General features: G+C 43.2%; 1 protein-coding gene and 1 pseudogene across 1 annotated transcript in view; both read left to right on the forward strand.

Annotated features, from left to right (window-relative positions):
• The window catches only part of EBPL (EBP like), a gene marked incomplete at its 5' end in the record, with an annotated part of 45,906 nt that overhangs the window by 22,873 nt on the left and 4,684 nt on the right, over positions 1-18,349 (forward strand). The window contains one exon of the mRNA XM_004714080.2: positions 246-315. Within this exon, the coding sequence (XP_004714137.1) occupies positions 246-315 (70 nt within the window). The remainder of the gene's footprint in view (positions 1-245; positions 316-18,349) is intronic.
• On the forward strand, positions 5,718-6,408 carry LOC105979634 (annotated as a pseudogene).

An 18,349-nucleotide genomic window follows, 5' to 3' on the forward strand; every position in this document is an offset into this window, starting at 1 on the left:
GGGGGGGGGGGATGCCTTCTATTTCATCGAGAGGCAAAACTGTAAGTAGGTCTTATTTTCGGGGGATGTCTTACTTTTGGGGAAACAGGGTAGCTTCTGTCAAGGCCATCATCCACAGGGTTGTACGGTTGCTTTGCTTTGAGGGCTTTGATCAGGCGTGGGCGTGGGGATGATGTCCCAGAATGCAGTGTTCCTGCGCTGCAGTGATGTTACATGAGAACGTGGTTTTGTTTTCTTCATTCTAGGAAGGAGCTTTTGTCTACTTGGCTCTTGTAGGAAACATTGCAGATACCGATGGGTTGCTTGCGTCATTGTGTAAGTAATTTAAAATATTTGTCAGCTAAGATATGTGAAGAGATTAATCGCATGCGTTGCCATCTGTCCCACCTACTGTATAATTCTATTGATAAGAAATGTCCAGAATAGGGACATCTTTAGAGATAGTGGATTAGTGATGGCCACGGAGTAAAGGGGAGCCTCTGGGTCATGTAAATAATTGACAAGTGAAGGTATTGGGCTGCGAACCAAAAGATTGGAAGTTCAGGTCTGCCCAGCAGTGCCTTGGAGAAAAGACCTGGTGATCTACTTCCGAAAAATCAGCCATTGGAAACAATATGGGACACAGTTCGATCTAGACACACATAGAGTCTCCGTATGTCAAAATTGACCCCCCAGAAATTCTGGTAGACTGGGACTTGGTGAAGCAAGGAGTGGTGAACAGGGTACTGGAGAGAATGAGGAATACCTGCGCAAGAATGATGAAAATATTCTAAAATTAGATTGTGATGTTTGCTGTGTAACTGCACAAAATAACCATTGGATTGTACACTTAGTTGGCAAAGTGTATAGTCTGGGAATTTTGTCTCAAGATTTATCTATAAAAACCTGTCTATTGTAAATGGAGTGGGAAGAGTATGTAATCTTTAAACTGGGTGTTTTTCCTGCTTTTAACATCAGCGTTTTCTTTTAATTTTAAGTATATTAAGGTAAGTAAAAATAATTATACAAAATTTTAGAAATCTTTATTAAATATAAATATCAAAATATGAAACTATCGTTTCTCATCTCTCTTCCATCCAAGTCTGTACACTTTTTAAAAATGTGTAATTGCAAATTAGATGGTTTTATAGAGCAGGTAATCCGCTTTATATTCAGTATTTCATACACGTTTTTATGAGTTGGAGATTTGTTCCATATTTTTCTCTCATTTTATCTAGGGCCTTCTAATGGGTCCCTTTCAATTGGTATTATTAGCCAGCGACCACCTAGTTCTTCTGACCGCAGGGTTATAGAGACTGATGTTTGCATGATTTGTCAGACGATTTTGACATGTCTTTCGATTGTCATCCCTCTTTCCTCTGGATAGGGAGAAAGCGACAGTCGTGCCTTAGATGGCTGTTCCATTTTTAAGATCTGGTCACTATTCACTCAAAGAGTATGTAGAGCATTGTCTTGTGACAATTATGCCAATTGACTTGGGTGTCATCCACGACTATGGTCCTGAGCCCCCAGCCCAGTGATTCAGTCCCTCGGGTGTTCGGTTAAATATAAGTGTTAGTAACTGCCCCTTGACTGCTCCACCACAGTCATGGATATATTGTAACGAAAGGAAACACACACTTACAAATACCCTCTGTAAGTCTTTGTCTATTCCGGGGAGTACTTCCCGTCTTCCTCCCACACCTGTTCAGTCTGCGGGTCTAACTCAGCCTCTACTCAGAGATCGCTACTATTGTAAGATGATGTCCACAGCAGTGTTTCCCGCTGTTGCCTTTAACTCTTCCAACTTCCCGATGGCTTGCCCTGCTCTAATCATTTCTTGCCAGTTTCCCTCTCCCTGTATATTGTATACTGCATCCTGTCATCCTTTCCCTCTTACTGTATACTGTCATAGTTTCCCTCTAACTGTATACTGCCTTGAGGATCCTTGGGGTTACACATTGGGATGCTAATGATAAAGTCAGCAGTTTGAAACCACCAGCCGTTCTGAGAGAGAAAGAGGGCTTTCTGTCCTTGTAGAAACCCACAGGAGCAGTTCTATCCTGTCCTATAGTTTCCCTATGAGTTGGCATCGACTCAATGGCTGTGAGTGAGTGTGTGTGTGTGTGTGTGTGTGTGTGTGTTTAGTTTACTGCCTTTCCCTTTGCCCAGGTTAACTGTCATCTACCCTCTAGCCAATAACTTTCCCTCCCTTACTTTCCTTACCATCTCAGTAGCCATCAAAAAGGGGTTCTTTTCGTGTAAACACCTTCTTTTGACTTTTTAAAATAGTGGTCTCATGTACTGTTTGTCTTTTGCGGAGCGACTGGTTTCAGTCAGCAAAATATCTACAGGTTCATCCATCTGATGATATGTTGGCAGATTCATTGTTGCCTAGTGTTCCATTGGGTGTGTGTACCAGTCATTCTTCTACTGATGGGCATTTTCATTGTTTCTAGCTTTTTGGTATTGTGAATAGTGCTATAAGGAACAAGAGTGTGCATTTATCTATTCATTTGTTTGCCCTATTTGTTTGTTGGCTGCCTAAATGTCTTCTTAGACAAACTGTCCTGTCCTCGGTCCATTTTTAATTCGATTGTTTATTTTGTTGAGTTTTTTTTCTATAGTTTTAGAAATCGGTTCCTTGGCTCATATGTTGGTGCCAAAAGTTTTTCCCCCTTTTGTGTACTCTCTTTTTTACTCTTAGTGAAAAATTTTGATGCACATACATGTCTGATTTTTAGGAGATCCCGTTGTGTGTTTTATGTTGTGTTTAGATTGTGTGTTTTATGTTGTGTTTGGCAATATATTTCTGTGATATATTAGGTACCCTAAGTTTGCCTCTGTTTTTAATTAGTTATCTTTGTAGTTCTAGCTTTTACATTTAGGTCTTTGATTCATCTTGACTTTGTTTTTGTGTATGGAGTGAGGCATGTTTCACTCTTCTGCAAACGCATATCCAGTTTTGCCAGCCCTGTTTATTAAAGAAACTCTCTTGTCACATTCAGTGTGTTTTCGCCCTTTGTCAAAGATCATCGGTCTGTATGAGAAGAAAATGTTCAAAATTGATTGTGGTGATGATTGCACAAATATTCTTAATCTGATTGAATGATTAAATTGTATGATATATGAAATATGTGCCAGTAAAGCTATTTTTTTAAGATCATCTATATGTTAGCAATACTTTTGACTTACCCTCATATATCTGTAGCCCTGTAGGTAATTTCCAAAATCTTGTTCTACAATGATACAAAGCAGCCTACAAATATTCCTCTTCAGGTTCACTATAATTCACTCAACATTCAGTTAATGGCCACTATTAGATAAACTGGGAACTGCTAGCTGAAAGTGGGCAGTTCAAACCCAGCAGCCACTCTGTGGGAGAAAGATGAGGCTATGTGCATCTGTAGAGATTTATAGTCTCTACACAGCTACATTAGTTAAAGCAGGCTGGTACTGGTACAGTGATAGATCCATAGACCAATGGAACAAATAGATAACCCAGAAATAACCGCGTCTACCTACAGGGGACTGCCTTTCAACCAAGGATCAAAAAATATTAAATGCGACAGGGACAAATGGTTCTGGAAAACTTGTACTTGCGTCTGCAGAAGAATGAAACAAGACCCCAGTCGTTTTCCAGGCACAAAAATGGACTCATGCTGGATTAAATGAGACATAAATGTAAACTCCAGCATTATAAGGATCATCAGTGAGAACATGGGGACAAACTTAAGGACCCTATTGCAGGATATACACAGGAACTACTAATTTTTTTGATTTAATCATTTTATTGGCGGCTCGTACAACACTTATCACAATCCATCCATCCATCCATTGTGTCAAGTACATTTGTACATTTGTTGCCATCATCATTTTCAAGGCATTGTCTTTCTACTTGAGCTCTTAGTATCAGCTCCTCATTTTTCCCTCCCCCCCATGAAAAGTATTATTATTTTGTCATGTCTCACACTGTCGGATGTTTCCCTTCACCCACTTTTCTGTTGTCCGTCCCCCAGGGAGGGGGTGATATGTAGATCCTTGTAGTCGGTTCCCCCTTTCTACCCCAACTCCTCTCTGCCCTCCTGGTTTTGCCACTCTCACCACTGGTCCTGAGGGGGATCATCCACCCTGGACTCCCTGTGTTTCCAGTTCCTATCTGCACCAGTGTACATCCTCTGGTCTAGCTGGATTTGTAAGGTAGAACTGGGATCATGATAGTGGGGTGGGTGGGGAGGAAGCATTTAAGAACTAGAGGAAAGTTGTGTGTTTCATCATTGCTACACTGCACCCTGACTAGCTCGTCTCCTCCCGCGACCCTTCCATAGGGATGTCCAGTTGCCCACAGATGGGCTTTGGGTCCCCCACTCTGCACTCCCCCTCATTCACAATGATATGATTTTGTCTTCCTTGATGCCTGAAACCTGATCCCTTTGACACCTCGTGATCACACAGGCTGGTGTGCTTCTTCCATGTGGACTTTACTGCATCTCAGCTAGATGGCCTCTTGTTTACCTTCAAGCCTTTAAGACCCCAGGCGTTATATCTTTTGATAACCGGGCACCATCAGCTTTCTCCACCATATTTGCCTATGCAAACATTTGTCTTCAGCGATTGTATTGGGAAGGTGAGCACACCATGATATGATTTTGTGTTCCTTGATACCTGAAACCTGATCCCTTTGACACCTTGTGATCACCCAGGCTAGTGTGCTTTCCATGTGGGCTTGGCTGCTTCTCAGCTAGATGGCCACTTGTTTACCTTCAAGCCTTTAAGACCCCAGATGCTTTATCTTTTGATAGCCAGGCACCATCGGCTTTATTCACCACATTTGCTTATGCATCCATTTGTCTTCAGCGATCGTGTCAGGAAGGTGAGCATCATGGAATACCAGTTTAATAGAACAAAGTGTTCTTGCATTGAGGGAGTACTTGAGTGGAGACCCAATGTCCATCTGCTACCTTAATACGAAACCTATAAATATATGCACATAGATCTATTCCCCCCTCGTGATAAATAAGTATATGTACATATGTACATACCTGCATCTAGACCTCCACAGAAGCCATTTACCTCCTAGTTTTTTCTTCTATTTCCTTTTACTTCCCTCTTGTCCTACTATCATGCTCAGCCTTCATTTGGGTTTCAGTACTTCCCCTCGGCCACATTACCCGTGCTCAAGCCCTACCAGGCCTCCCACACCCTCCCCACCACCGACTTTGGATCACTTGTTCCCTTGTCCCTGAGTTTGTTAACATGACCTCCTTTCCCCCCACCTCCATGTCCCCCCAAAACCGTCGGTCCTGTTGCTGTCTTCTCCAGTTTGTCCAAGTATGCTCCCTTCTTGATTCACTCCATTTTGGGGGTTCAGACCGCGCTGCTTCCCCACCATGTGACCCACAGTCTGCTCCACTGAGGGGACAGCGTGACATGTGCTGTTGTCATTTGCCCAGTCCCCTCTGTGAGGGACTACCAATTATAATATAAGCACACACAGTGGAAGACAAACTAGATGACTGGAACCTGCTTTAAAAAAAATGCTTAAGCATATCAAAAGACTCTGTCAAAAGAGTAAAGGAACTGCTGATGGATGCTTGGAAATACCTTTACCTTTGCGCTCTCCTCCCCAGTCCCCAGCCTTGACTTGTGACCCCCAGGAGCATTGGGACTCATATGACCTAGCTAGTCAGACCCCGAGCCCAAATCATTTTCCCAGTGAAAGTAAAAGTAGAGAATCAGAGTAGGACATGGCCAAGGCCCAGAATTAACTGGATGCTATTCTACAGTGTCTCCTGGAGAGGAGCCACGTGAACAGGGAGTGACTAGATGAGGAAGCTGGGAAGACACCTGCAGACACCCACCATAAGGACTGCTCCATTGCAGCCACTTCCCTCCCCAGCTGCAGCAAGAAGAGGAGAGAGATGATTGGTGGGCTGGCCAAGGGAGGGCCTTAGCAATTCATCACATATGTGATCCAGCTGTTTGACCCGAGCGTGGACTTGCCCCAGTTCTGTGAGAACCCCCCCTATGTACCTCATCTGCTGTGCCCGGATACACAAGAGCCCCGCCTCATGAGAGCGAGAAGGTTCACCTACTCCACTACTACCCCCACTACCTGAGGATGAGGAGGGGTCCAAGGTTACTAAGAGCAAGAGTCATGATGTGCACAATCTGCCCCCATTCACGGCCCCTGGAGATCCCTGCAGAACTCAGACGCCCTCCCCACTGCACCCTGAGATCCAGGATACCCCGGATGATGAGCCCACTGAACCCTCGCCCTCCACACTCATCTACTGCAACACGCAGCCCTGGACACGCACTCACCAGAGATGGAAGCATGAAGATCCTACGGGAGATGTACAACTGACAGTGATATCTCACCGCCTTCCCACCCCAATAAAAATCCCCCTCCTGAAAACGGGGAACTGATCACAATGATCTACATATAACCTCTTCCCTGAGGGACGGACAATAGAAAAGTGGGTGAAGGCAGATATCGGTCACTGGAAGACATCAAAAAATAATAATAATTTCTAAACTATCAAGGGTTCATGGTGAGAAAGGGAAGGCTCCGGAGGGAGGGGGGAAATGAGGAGCTGATACCAAGGGCTCAAGTCGAAAGAAAATGTCTTAAAAATGATGATGGTAACAAATGTACAGATGTGCTGGACACAATAGATGTATGTATGTATCGTGATAAGAGCTGTATGAGTCCCCAATAAAATGATTAAAAAAAAAAATCATCCTTCTCTGCAAAAAAAAAGCAAAACAAGAGCCTACAAGTTGTGGGGGCAATCGTTAGCAATGGCACAATGGGCAAGGGACTCCTTACTGAAATCTATAGAATTCTACAAAGCCTCAATAAGAAAAACACAAACCCATTAAAAAGTGGGCCAAAGACATGAACAGCCCTGCACCAATGACACTCAAAAGGCTGACAAACATGAAAGAAAGCTCACGATCCCTAGCCACCTGCGAGATGCAAATCAAAATAATAATGAGCCAGTTCAAGACAACAAATGGTGGAGAGGCTGTGGGAAAATTAGAACGCTTAATTAAACACTGCTGGTTGCCTTGTAAACAGTTAAACTATTGTGTAAAACAATATGGCACTACCCATAACAACTGGGTATAGAAATCTTATCTGACCCAGCATTACTTCTGGTGGGGATACACGCCAAAGAAGTAGGAAAAAGAAGACACGCATAGGCACCCCCATGTTCACACCCATGTTCACTGCAGCACAGTTCACAATAGCAAGGAACAGGAAGCAGCCCAAAGGCCCATCAGTAAAGGAATGGACAAAGAAAGCCGGTACACGTTAGGTTCTTGGAATTGGAATGCCTCAGTTCTTGCTTTGTGGTCCTGAAAGAACTCCTGCGGCAGAAGCACAGGGGTCATCCAAGTGAATTGGTACGAGGAAAAGGGAAGTTTCAGGTCTTACGGTCTCAAAAAGTACAGGCGGTTTCTGGAAGGGATATGAGGCAAAACCATGAGGAAGGAATACAGGAACAGGAGCACAAAACCACGCCTGAGGAACCAGGAAATCCCAGAGGCCAAGAGGGTGTACCGGGCTGCACACCCTGCTTTTATTCCCTCCTGCCTCACTGGCTGGGGAGGCGTGGTTGAGGGCATTGGCCTAGCTGAATGGAGGCCCACCTGTGTGCTGTCATGTGACTGGGCCTCGTCTGTGCGCCCAGGTGGACCTCCCACCTGGGCCTAGGAGGCTTGTGTCTGAGCATGCTCGGTTTGGATCTTTCCATAGGTGTCTAATTTCTTTCCAACCCTTTTGGTGTGCCCCTGTGCAGGCACTGGGAAGACAACCCTCTTAGTACCTCTTCTGGCTACCTAACACATACACACAGTGGAATCTGTACTATGCATCCCTAAAAAGCCGTGATGAAACCATGAGACGCCTTATGACACGGATGGGCCTGGAAAGCATTAGGCTGAGTGCAGTGAGTCAATCACAAAAGGACAAATATTATATGAATCCACTGCTAATTAGGATAAACGCCAAGACAAAGGCAGGCTTCTGTCCTCGGGTCATATAATCTTCTAATCCTTTCTCCCAAGCAACAAGATAGCGTGCCTGCCCAGTGCCCAGGAACCATATACAGTGAAGCCTCGTTTATCGCGGTTCATCCGTTCTAGACCCTACCGTGATAAATGAAATTCCGCGAAGTAGGATTCCTTATTTGTAAATCAAATATTTTCATAGTTAGAGCATAGAGGACATGAAAAAAACACCCTTTAGTCACCATTACACTCGTATTACCCAATTTATTAAACGAAAAAGGGAAAATACAGTAAAACCTTTTGGACGTTACAATAATCATTTATTATTTATTATATTATTTATGGCATCTAGTTTACAGTATTACATATTTCACATACAGTATTATTATACATAGTTCTTACAAATACTGTAATCAATGGCGTGCAACCTCCACGATTTTCTTGCCATCTTTGATCATATCCAAAAGTTTTACCTTTTCCTGGATGGTGAGCATCTTCCTCTGGCGCTTATTTTTATTGTCAGAAGGCTTAGAAGAAGAAGCTCGTTTAGGAGCCATCATAGGGCTTAGATAAAATTTCTTTAAAATCGCAAACAATTACAGTACACTGTACAAAAGCAAAAATGCATCTGATACGTAGCTCCGATACGTAGCGATGCAGACAGAAGCGTGTACAGTATGAGCCAATCAGTGGCAGTAATGACAGAGCATGCGCTGTTACGCAAAAACCGCGATAGAGTGAAGCCGCAGAAGTCGAAGCGCGAAGTGGCGAGGGTTCCCTGTATTTGTACATCTGAAAAACCACTTTTAAAGAGGAGATCTCACCTCAGCTGGAGCCATTTTCTCATGATGTGAGTAGAGGAAAAAGATCAATTAGTTCCTGCCATATAACATTGTTCTATAGTCACCCCAAATCAATAGACACTCCTGTAAGAGTCATGAATGAACTCTAATAGACATTAAAGTCAAGGGGTGGGGGGCATGTCTGTAGCAGAGAAGGGGGTTGGCCTTCTGTTGGTGGGTAAACTGGGTGGAGCAACCTATCATTGGGAATAACACTTAAAATTACTTATACAGACCCCCAAGGGGAGAATACATCCTGTATTAAGTTCCTATTTGGGCACTTTTGCCCTAGTTTCTATTAGCCTTTGGTGATCCGGGCTAGGTGCTTTAGAGAACTGGGGCATAAGACTGCCCTTTGGAGATGCACAACATTTTTTCATAAACACACCAGAAAGATCCAATTTGGAAACCTCACTAAGCAAACGGGACACCTTAAACTCAGCTATAGCAGATTTAAGGCACTGAAAAACTCCATTAGTCTTCAGGCTGAAACACCCTAGTATAAGAAGGGAATGACTGCTATCCCAGGGTTATGGAATTGGTGGACATTGGATTTTGGTTTTGATCTCTTGCTTTGAGGATGTCAATGAATGGTGGCTTGTAACTACCATGTATTTGCTGTTTTCATGCTCTTTTGCTTTGTTTTATGATGGGTTATTCTAGCAGGAATGGTTCTGTCTTTGTGAATGAGTGTTATTGAAAGTTCGGTCTCCCTTTTCCTTGGCAAGATGGAGGAGTATGACTTAACTATAAGCACATTTTTTTTAACTACAAAATCATACAAACCTTTATTTGAAAAAACAAGAACCAAACGTGAAGCTATTGTTTCTCCACAGATCCTCCATCTAGGGTTATATACTTCTTTTTTTTTTTAAAATCGTTTTATTAGGGGCTCATACAACTCTTACTACAATCTATACATACATCGATTGTGTAAAGCGCATTAGTACATTCATTGCCCTCGTCATTCTCAAATTCAAAGCAGGAACATCTGTACAATTGACAGGAGCCCCCCCGGCTCCAAACTTATTCTCTTACAAGCAGCGCCATCCACTCTGCCTGCCTTTACTAACCCCTTAAAAGAGCTTTAGAATTTCAACACCCCTCACTGATTCCCTTGACCACCTACTGAGGTGAACCCATGTGTGTGGGCTGTCACTAAACCTTGGGTTGCACCATCAGCAACCATTTGCGCCATCAGCCTATTTGTATCAGGTTAAAAAAACCTTTGAGATTTCCCAACATGCCTCGGTACCCTATTGCCCTCTGGCACTTAAAAAGCCTTAACGCTATAATCTCAAAACTCCTCAAGATGGGTCTGTTGAGGCCAACTTACTCTCCCTACAATACACAGAGTCCTGCATTTCACCAAACTCGATGGCAGCTACACACTTGGTCTTAAAGCCATCAACTCTACTGTCTTGCCTATTCATCCCATTGTTCCCAACCCTTATACTCTGTTCTCCACTGTTCTGCCCTATCCTATCAGGGAAAAAGTGCCAATCAAACCGTCTTAAATGTTCTTTTAGCTGCCAGAAATCATATGCACCAAGAAGTGACGTTCCGGTGGCAGCTAGTAGGAAAGTTTGAATGGATGGTGTTCATGAAAGAGGGAACAAGGAAGTAGTTTTGACTTGAAAATAGAATGTCTGGCTGAGCCAGCATATGAAAGAGAGCAAAGCTAAACTTGAGGATATGCAGCAAGTTGTAGAAGGTTTGTGGAAAGGTTAACTATCTGTCAGGGTTTACAATACCTGCAAATGGTGTGTTTTTAAGAGGTTAAAGAAAGTCATTGTGCCTTAGAATGCCTGGTTGTCCCAAAGGATGGATAGTAAAGCAGAACTTGAAGGTAGGCAGTAAGTCGTAGAAGGTTTGAAGAAAGTGGATTTTATATGCCTTGGTTTATAGGACCTGCAAACGATAAGTCTTTAAAAGAAAAGAATATTAATAACTGATTTGAAATCTTGAACCTCATGGTTCCTACCACTTATGGAACATCTTAGTTTAATATGTATAATTATGTGCTTTGGACCCTGTTTGTTTCGCTGTTTTTAAAATTTTTGCAGACATGTCTTCACCAGCCAGACCTGCATGGAGCTGCATATGGCTGGATTCCAAGCCGTCAAGCGAGATCGCTGGACCCTGCTGAAACAGGACAATTTTAGGTTGTTCATTGCCCATGTCCAGCAGGAAGAAATTACAGAAGAAAAAACACCTTTGCCCGTATTCCATATTTTTTAAAGTCAGGAATAAAGGGCCCAGCAGTTCTCAGCCATAGCCAGTATCTCGAACCCCTTCTCCATCCCCGCTGAGCAGAATGACACCTCACCTTCTCAAGAGGTTTTAGGGGAACCTTCCCCCCACTCTTCACTGTTCCACTGGTGCTATAGCCAGTGGGGTGGGGTCGGGGGAGTAGTGCTGGTTGCTTTTAGAAATAATAATTTACTTCTGTCCCCAAAGTTTATTAACTCGGGTTTCCTTTGTTCTCGCTCTCGGACTTCCTTCACCTTGTGAGGCCATACATCCCTCTGTCTCTTCCTCTCTTTAGCCCTCCCCTTCCTTCCTTCCTTCCTTCCTCCCTCCCTCCCTCCCTCCCTCTCTCTCTCTCTCTCTCTCTCTCTCTCTCTCTCTCTCTTTCTTTCTTTCTGCTATTCTCTCCACTCTGTCTTCCAATCTCCCCTCACCCTGCCCCCTTTACTCTCATCCCAGTCTAAATATCCTGGCAGGTCATTAGCGCTAATAAGACCTGTTAATTAAAACCCGTGCTCAGCTTTCCTCTTATTCCCGTTCTAACAAAAAGCTTGTCTTTTTTTAATGGTATAAAACAATTCTCGTACAGGAATGCAAAATTATTGTTTGCCATGAGTGTTTTGAACATCGACATGTCTTAATTTTCTTCTTGGGCAATGAATGTACAAATGCGCTTTACACAATTGATGTGTGTATGGATTGTGATAAGAGTTGTATGAGCCCCTAATAAAATGATTTTTTTTAAAAAATTTTTCTTCTTAAAATTTGCATTTACTGGGAAATGAGTGTGTATAAACCTTTAAGTGTATAATAAGCTCTTATCTTCATTGTGGATATGTGATATAACTGCAGTATCCCTTTCGGGAAGAGGAGAAGGGGTTTCTTTACAAGTCTTAATTAACTGTAATTTCACTTTTGACTTTAAGCTACCAACTTAGGACTTTGCAAAAAAAATTGAGGGTGATTCAAAAGAGGCTGCTTCACCACTAAACTCACTGTCACTGAGATGTTTTAGAAAATTAAAAACATAGCAAAATGATTGTACCCTATAATTTATCCTGACCTCCATAAAATATGGAAAATTCACATTTTCATATTGATCACTAGTAAGAAATATACAAATGACATAAACTTTTTAACCTAAAAAGTCAAACTACAACCATATACTAATTTCTAAGATTTATGAAGAGACTTCAAAATATACAAATGTCAGGCTTCGCTGTCAATTGCCAGTTTTAATCTGCCTTTTAATAAAGAAACACTGCAGTATTTACTACAAATTGGATGCACTTTTTCAAATAATGTCTTATAAAAGTAATGCCTTGCTAACTATTATACATCCAAATAACTACAATATCTGAAGAAGCAAGACTGCTTTTTCAGTTACAGGGCTTGCCTTAAAACAAGCAGCCATATAAGTGAGGCATCAGCCAAGTTCACATAGAAGTAGCACCCTAAGCTGTCCGAGCTAAGGATTGCAAATAACAAAATCCAAATCCAAAGGAGGGAATGGTAGGAGACTAAATTCTGAACAACTAGTTTGCAGGAGGCAAATCCCAATCTATTGGAATCCCAGTCTGTTGCAGGGTCTTCACATGGATTAGGCCTCTGGTGAATCTCCTCTGATCATAATCCAGGGATATGAATAGCCTGGCTGCCGGTCAGTGCCTTTAGAAAGTGGATTCTGGCAGATGTAGTTAGGTTAAAATGTAACACTTTATCATTTGATCTCCCGCATGACTAATTTTAAAGCCGTTTCCGTTTTTGATTTTTTAAATATATATATTGATACTTGATATATTTTTGATACTCTGTTTTCTGAGGTTTTTCTGTTTTATTTTGTCGCTGTTGTCAGGCTTTGTTGTTTTGTTTGTTTTCTATGATTTTCTGTGTGTGACATACTGAATAAGTGCATCTATAGACACAGTCACTGTAATAATAATTTCCTAGGGTCAGCCAGGGGACGTTGGGGGGAAACGGGGAGTGTGGCAATTACATAATGTCCTGTCAACTTGAGAAAGGGTGGAGTCTAGCCTGTCAATCGGGTCACAGCTTGATGACCTCATTTGGAGGTGCGAAGGAGTAAATAGCTCACTGGAGGCCAGATACACACTCTCCGGGTGAGACATTCCTTTTGACAAGCCACATGAGACAACGCTGATAGAGCCAGAGGACAGGAGCTGGAGGAGCCACATGGAGACCCACATCAGGGCTGAGATAATTCCACCACTACTAGATCCATAAGACTTTCCACCCACTGGCCTGTGATCTTCCTGCGTTCAGCGTGATCGCATGGCCACGTGAGTCTAAAGAGGAATCTGTGGACTAGTATTGACCTATGGGGTCATATCAGACTTATGGACTTGATCTGGACTGGGCTAGGATTTTTTCATAATATTCAATTGCTCTTGTATCTAAAGCTCTTAAACACTTATGCGTGTCTATGAATTTGTTTCTCTAGTCAGCCCAGATGAACAGGGAGCCGACAATAATAAGTACCAAAAAGAAGAGAATGTTCTAAAGTGATTGTGGTAATGATCACACAACTGTTCTTACTATGATCGAATTATTGAATTGTGTAATTGAATTATACTCCAATAAACCTATGAAAAAGTTTACTGTCTCAGAAACCCTATATTGGGTCACTGTGGGTCAGATTTGACTCGAGGGCAGTGGGGAGCTACCAGGTGCTGTGTTTCAGCACACTCCTTTGCCATTTAAACAAAACAGTTTTGCTCAGGGGAGGGTTTTATATATCATGGCAGTTCCGCATTGTTTATCTCATATAGATTCTATCTCCATCCTGGGTCGTTATCAATAGCTGCCCACTCGACTCTGACTCATGGTGGGTCACTCCAGAGTGTTCGAGAAGAATTGGGTGCTCCATAAGGTTTTCAATGGCCAATTTTTTAGAAAATAAAACACCAACCCTTTTTTCTGACGTTCCTTTGGGTGGACTTGAACTTCCAACCTTTCTGTTAGCAGTTGATCATGATAATTATTTACATCACCAAGAGACTCCATTAGCAATAGGGAAATTTTTCTACAGAATTGACCCAGCTATAGTTAGTGCTTCTAAAAACAAAACATGTATCATCTTTTTTAAAAATCATTTTATTAGGGGCTCATACGACTCTTATCACAATCCATACATACATCAATTGTGTAAAGCACATTTGTACATTCATTGCCCTCATCATTCTCAAAACATTTGCTCTCCACTTAAGCCCCCGGCATCAGGTCCTCATTTTTACCCCTCCCTCATGAGCCCTTGATAATTTATAAATTATTATTTTGTCATATCTTGCCCTGTCCGACGTCTCCCTTCACCCACTTTTCTGTTGTCCGCCCCCCAGGGAGGAGGTCACATATAGATCCTTGTAATCTATTCCCTTTTTCCAACCCACTCTCCCTCTACCCTCCCAGTATCGCCACTCACACCATTGGCCCTGAAGGGCTCATCCGCCCTGGATTCCCTGTGTTTCCAGTACCTATCTGTACCAGTGTACATGTATCATCTTGAATAACTCCCAGACTCCAGTCAGTAGCCATTGAGGTGTTCCAAGCTGAGCACAGTCAGGTTACTCTCCGTTTCCAAGGATGAGCTAAATGTAACTATAACTTTTTGATGAGCAGGTCAGTTATTTGTTGCTTGCCAGTTGCTGGCAAAGCCCTAGAGGTCAAAGGATGCAGCCTTTGGAACAGTTGTACACTGTCCAAATTGGGTTGATAGGAGTAGCAACTGACTCAAGGGCACACCACAATAGCAGCACTTGTTGTCTCCGTGCACTGTCGTCAATGGCACAGGGGTGACTTAGGTGATAGAAGCCTATTGGAGGCCTTACTTTCTGTTTCCCCCCCAGACCTCTGGCTCAGCCACGTTTAGGCACCAAAGATCGCAACCTCATCACCAGGCTTTCTAATACTCCACATTGCCTTTAGATGTTGTGTTAGTCTAGGTATTTTGGAGAAACAAATCCACAGCAACTCATGTATAAGAGAGAGTTTTATGTAAAGAAAAGGTGCATCACGAAAACATCCCAACCCAATGCTGCCCAAGCCCACAAGTCCAACATTAAGCCATTAACCCAACACCAGTCCACAAAGTCCTCCACCTCACAAAACAGAGGCAATGATGCCGACTGCAGGAGGAAAGCTGAGTCAGTGAACGAACAAGCATCTCAGCACTAGCAGGGGTCTCCACACGGCTGCTCCAGTACCCAGGGCTGCATCGGGATAGGTCCATGTGGCTTCTCCTTGGGGATGTCTTGTAGGAAGTCAATCTTGCAAGCTGAAGCAGGGAACTGCTAAGGCAGCTGCACCCGGTGAAACCATCACAAAACAAGAGACCCGAGAACTAGAAAGGTGAGGCTTCACCACCCATTTATCCCTCTGCCTTTCAATTAGCCCCACATGTGATTATCGGCCAGGCTGGCACAATGAACTAACTCAGATGTTAAACAAAGATTGGGTCACCATTAATCAGATGATCAGGATACCCCCTCCCGCTACCCACTGACTTTGTCAGCTTTGATAACATGATTACCATTTCAGACATACCGTGCACCCCTTAGCTCCTGGCCTTTTCACTTGCTCCCCACAGCTTAGCAGTCATCTCCCCTGGAAGTCTTCCTTGATCACCCCTAAAACTAAAAACACTGTTTTAGACCTGGTTGGCTAGAGACGCAAAATCCAGAGACACTCATATATGTATCAGAAAGAGCTTTATATCCAAGAGTAATTGTATATTATGAAAACATCCCAGCCAAGTCCAGACCAAGTTCATAAGTCTGACATTAGCTCATAAGTCCAATTCTAGTCCCTAAATCTCTCTTCAGACTCATGTAGCCACATGCAATGATGGAAGACACAGGTCGGTGATAAATAGTCTTGTGGCTCCAGTGGCAGTGGAAGCATCACAGGGCTGGCACAGGTCTCTGCTGCTTGGCTCGCTCAGGTCTCAGTGGGACTCCACATGGGCTTGTTAACAGCAAAGTGAAGCAGAGAACAGAGAGTACCCCACCTCTAGGGAGAAAGAAAGGAGATTCCCAGAATTCTCCTGAGAAGGCCATGCCCCCAAGGAGGCATCATCTGACTTAGACCTGATTGACAGGCTAACCTTCACCCTTACACTTATTTATGAAGTTAACATGAAATTGTGTAACTAACACACCACACCCCTTGTTTTAATTCAAAGCTACTGACTTAATATTTATAGCTACCTTACAGGGCAGATAGAGCTGTCCCATAAGGTTTCTTGTTGGATAAGCATTGGACTGCTAAGCCTCAAGGTTATGGGTTCAAAACCATCAGCCGATCCATAGGAGAACGTTAAGGCTTCCTGCTTCCATACAGATTGACAGCTTCGGAAACCTTTTATAGATAGAACGGCTCTGAGTTGATGTCAAGAAGACCAAAAGCTTAATAACTGGACCAGTAGGAGAAGAGATGGAAGTTGTCAAGGATTTCGTCTGGTTGGGAGCCACAATCAGGATTCATGAAAGCAGCAATCAGACGAAGCGCTGCATTGGCTAAATCTGCACAAGACCTCTTCAAAGTGTCGACAAGCAAGGATGTTACTTTGAGGAAGAAGGTGTGCCTGCCCCGAGCCATGGTATTTTTCCTTACCTCCTATACCTGTGAAAGTTGACTGAATAAGGAAGACTGGAGACGAACTGGAGCAATTGAATTACCGTGCTGGGGAAGACTATTAGAAGTCCCGTGGACTGCCAAAAGAACAAACAAATGTGTTTTGGAAGCAGTATTGTGCAAATGCTCCTGAGAGGCAAGGATGGTGGGACATCATCGTAGGTGTTTGGGACATGTTATCAGGAGAGACCAGCTCCTGGGGAAGAATATCATGCTTGTTAAAGTTGAATGAAAACGAGGGAGACTTTTAACAAGATTGATTGATAGAGATGCTGCAAACTGGGCTCAAACCAGAACCAGGACCAGGCAGGGTTGCCTTGTGTTGTACAGCGGGTCGCTGGGATTTGGAACCAACTCAATGGCTCTCAACAGTGAGTCAGAATCCACTCGATGGCAGTGGGTTTGGATTCTTTACTGAACTGATGGGTTCAAATTGCTGACATTTTGGTTAGCAACCAAGCACTTAACCACTATGCTACCAAGGCTCCTAGTGTCGCTTCAATGCCACTTCCTCTATGCCCCATGCTGCCACCATCATTGCAACATTTATCCCATGGTGTTGCGTTTACAGACTCACTTGCAGTTGACTCCACTGTGTACGAAAATGATTCGCTGAATGAAACAATGAATGAATGGGATGAATACTCACATATATAAATGTCAAAGCACCTCCTAATTCCTTTATTCCTAAGTCATTGGCATTTTACTAAATTATATTTTCTTAGATAGCAGATGCACCACCTGGATCATTTGGCCAATTGTATGACTATTTAAAGTTAGGGGAAAGCCATTTATTTCACCTTGTTTTCCACTTAGTATTGCTGTTCCAGAGCTCTGCAGACAGCTGGGTAAGGACCCACTGTATGGTTCTGCTGGGCCTACTGTTTGCTCCTGACCCTTCATAGCATTTCCTCTCAGCTTGTGTCTGGTGTGTTATCTTACTAAATGTTGACTTCTCCCCAACCCCTTGCAGGTAGCCTTTCCATTCGTAACCTTTGCCCCTACCCCAAGGATCCTCTCTCTGGCCATTGTGAGACTGGAGCTTTGTCCTGCGCAGATCAGCAAGATAACACGAGAACTGTCGTTATAAGGAGAGAAAAGATGGGGACTTTGGTTTCTTCCTCTGATCATTTGAGACCGCTTACTCAACATGGAGTACTTTTATAAATTACAAAGAGAGAGAGTGACTTCACTAATCGGGGCTTCTTAGTCAAGCTCTGACCTCATATAACTTTCTAGAAAAAACCTGTCTGATAATGAGCCTTAACCTACGGTGCGCTTGCTCTGCGGCAGCACAACGGAGGCGTTGTGTGGGGACCCTTGTTGATGAAGCCCCTGTCCCCATTACTCCCCGCCATTGGGCCAATTCCAACTCATGGTGGCTCTATAGGACTTAGTAGAACTGCCCTTTGGGGTTTCCATGACCGTCAGTCTTTACAGGAGTAGAAAGCCTCCGTGTTGTTTGTCCCCGTTGCAGCCTGAAATGACACCCCTTTATCCATTTAGACTCATCGTTAATCCAGGCTATATTATCCCCCTTTCCCTAGTGCCACCTCAGTTTCTCTCCAACTTTTAATACACACGTGTTTCTTTTTTTTTTTTTTTTTTTT

The sequence above is a fragment of the Echinops telfairi genome, unplaced genomic scaffold, assembly GCF_000313985.2.
Source record: "Echinops telfairi isolate 266 unplaced genomic scaffold, ASM31398v2 ScPeMD7_24;HRSCAF=84, whole genome shotgun sequence".
NCBI lineage: Eukaryota > Metazoa > Chordata > Mammalia > Afrosoricida > Tenrecidae > Echinops > Echinops telfairi.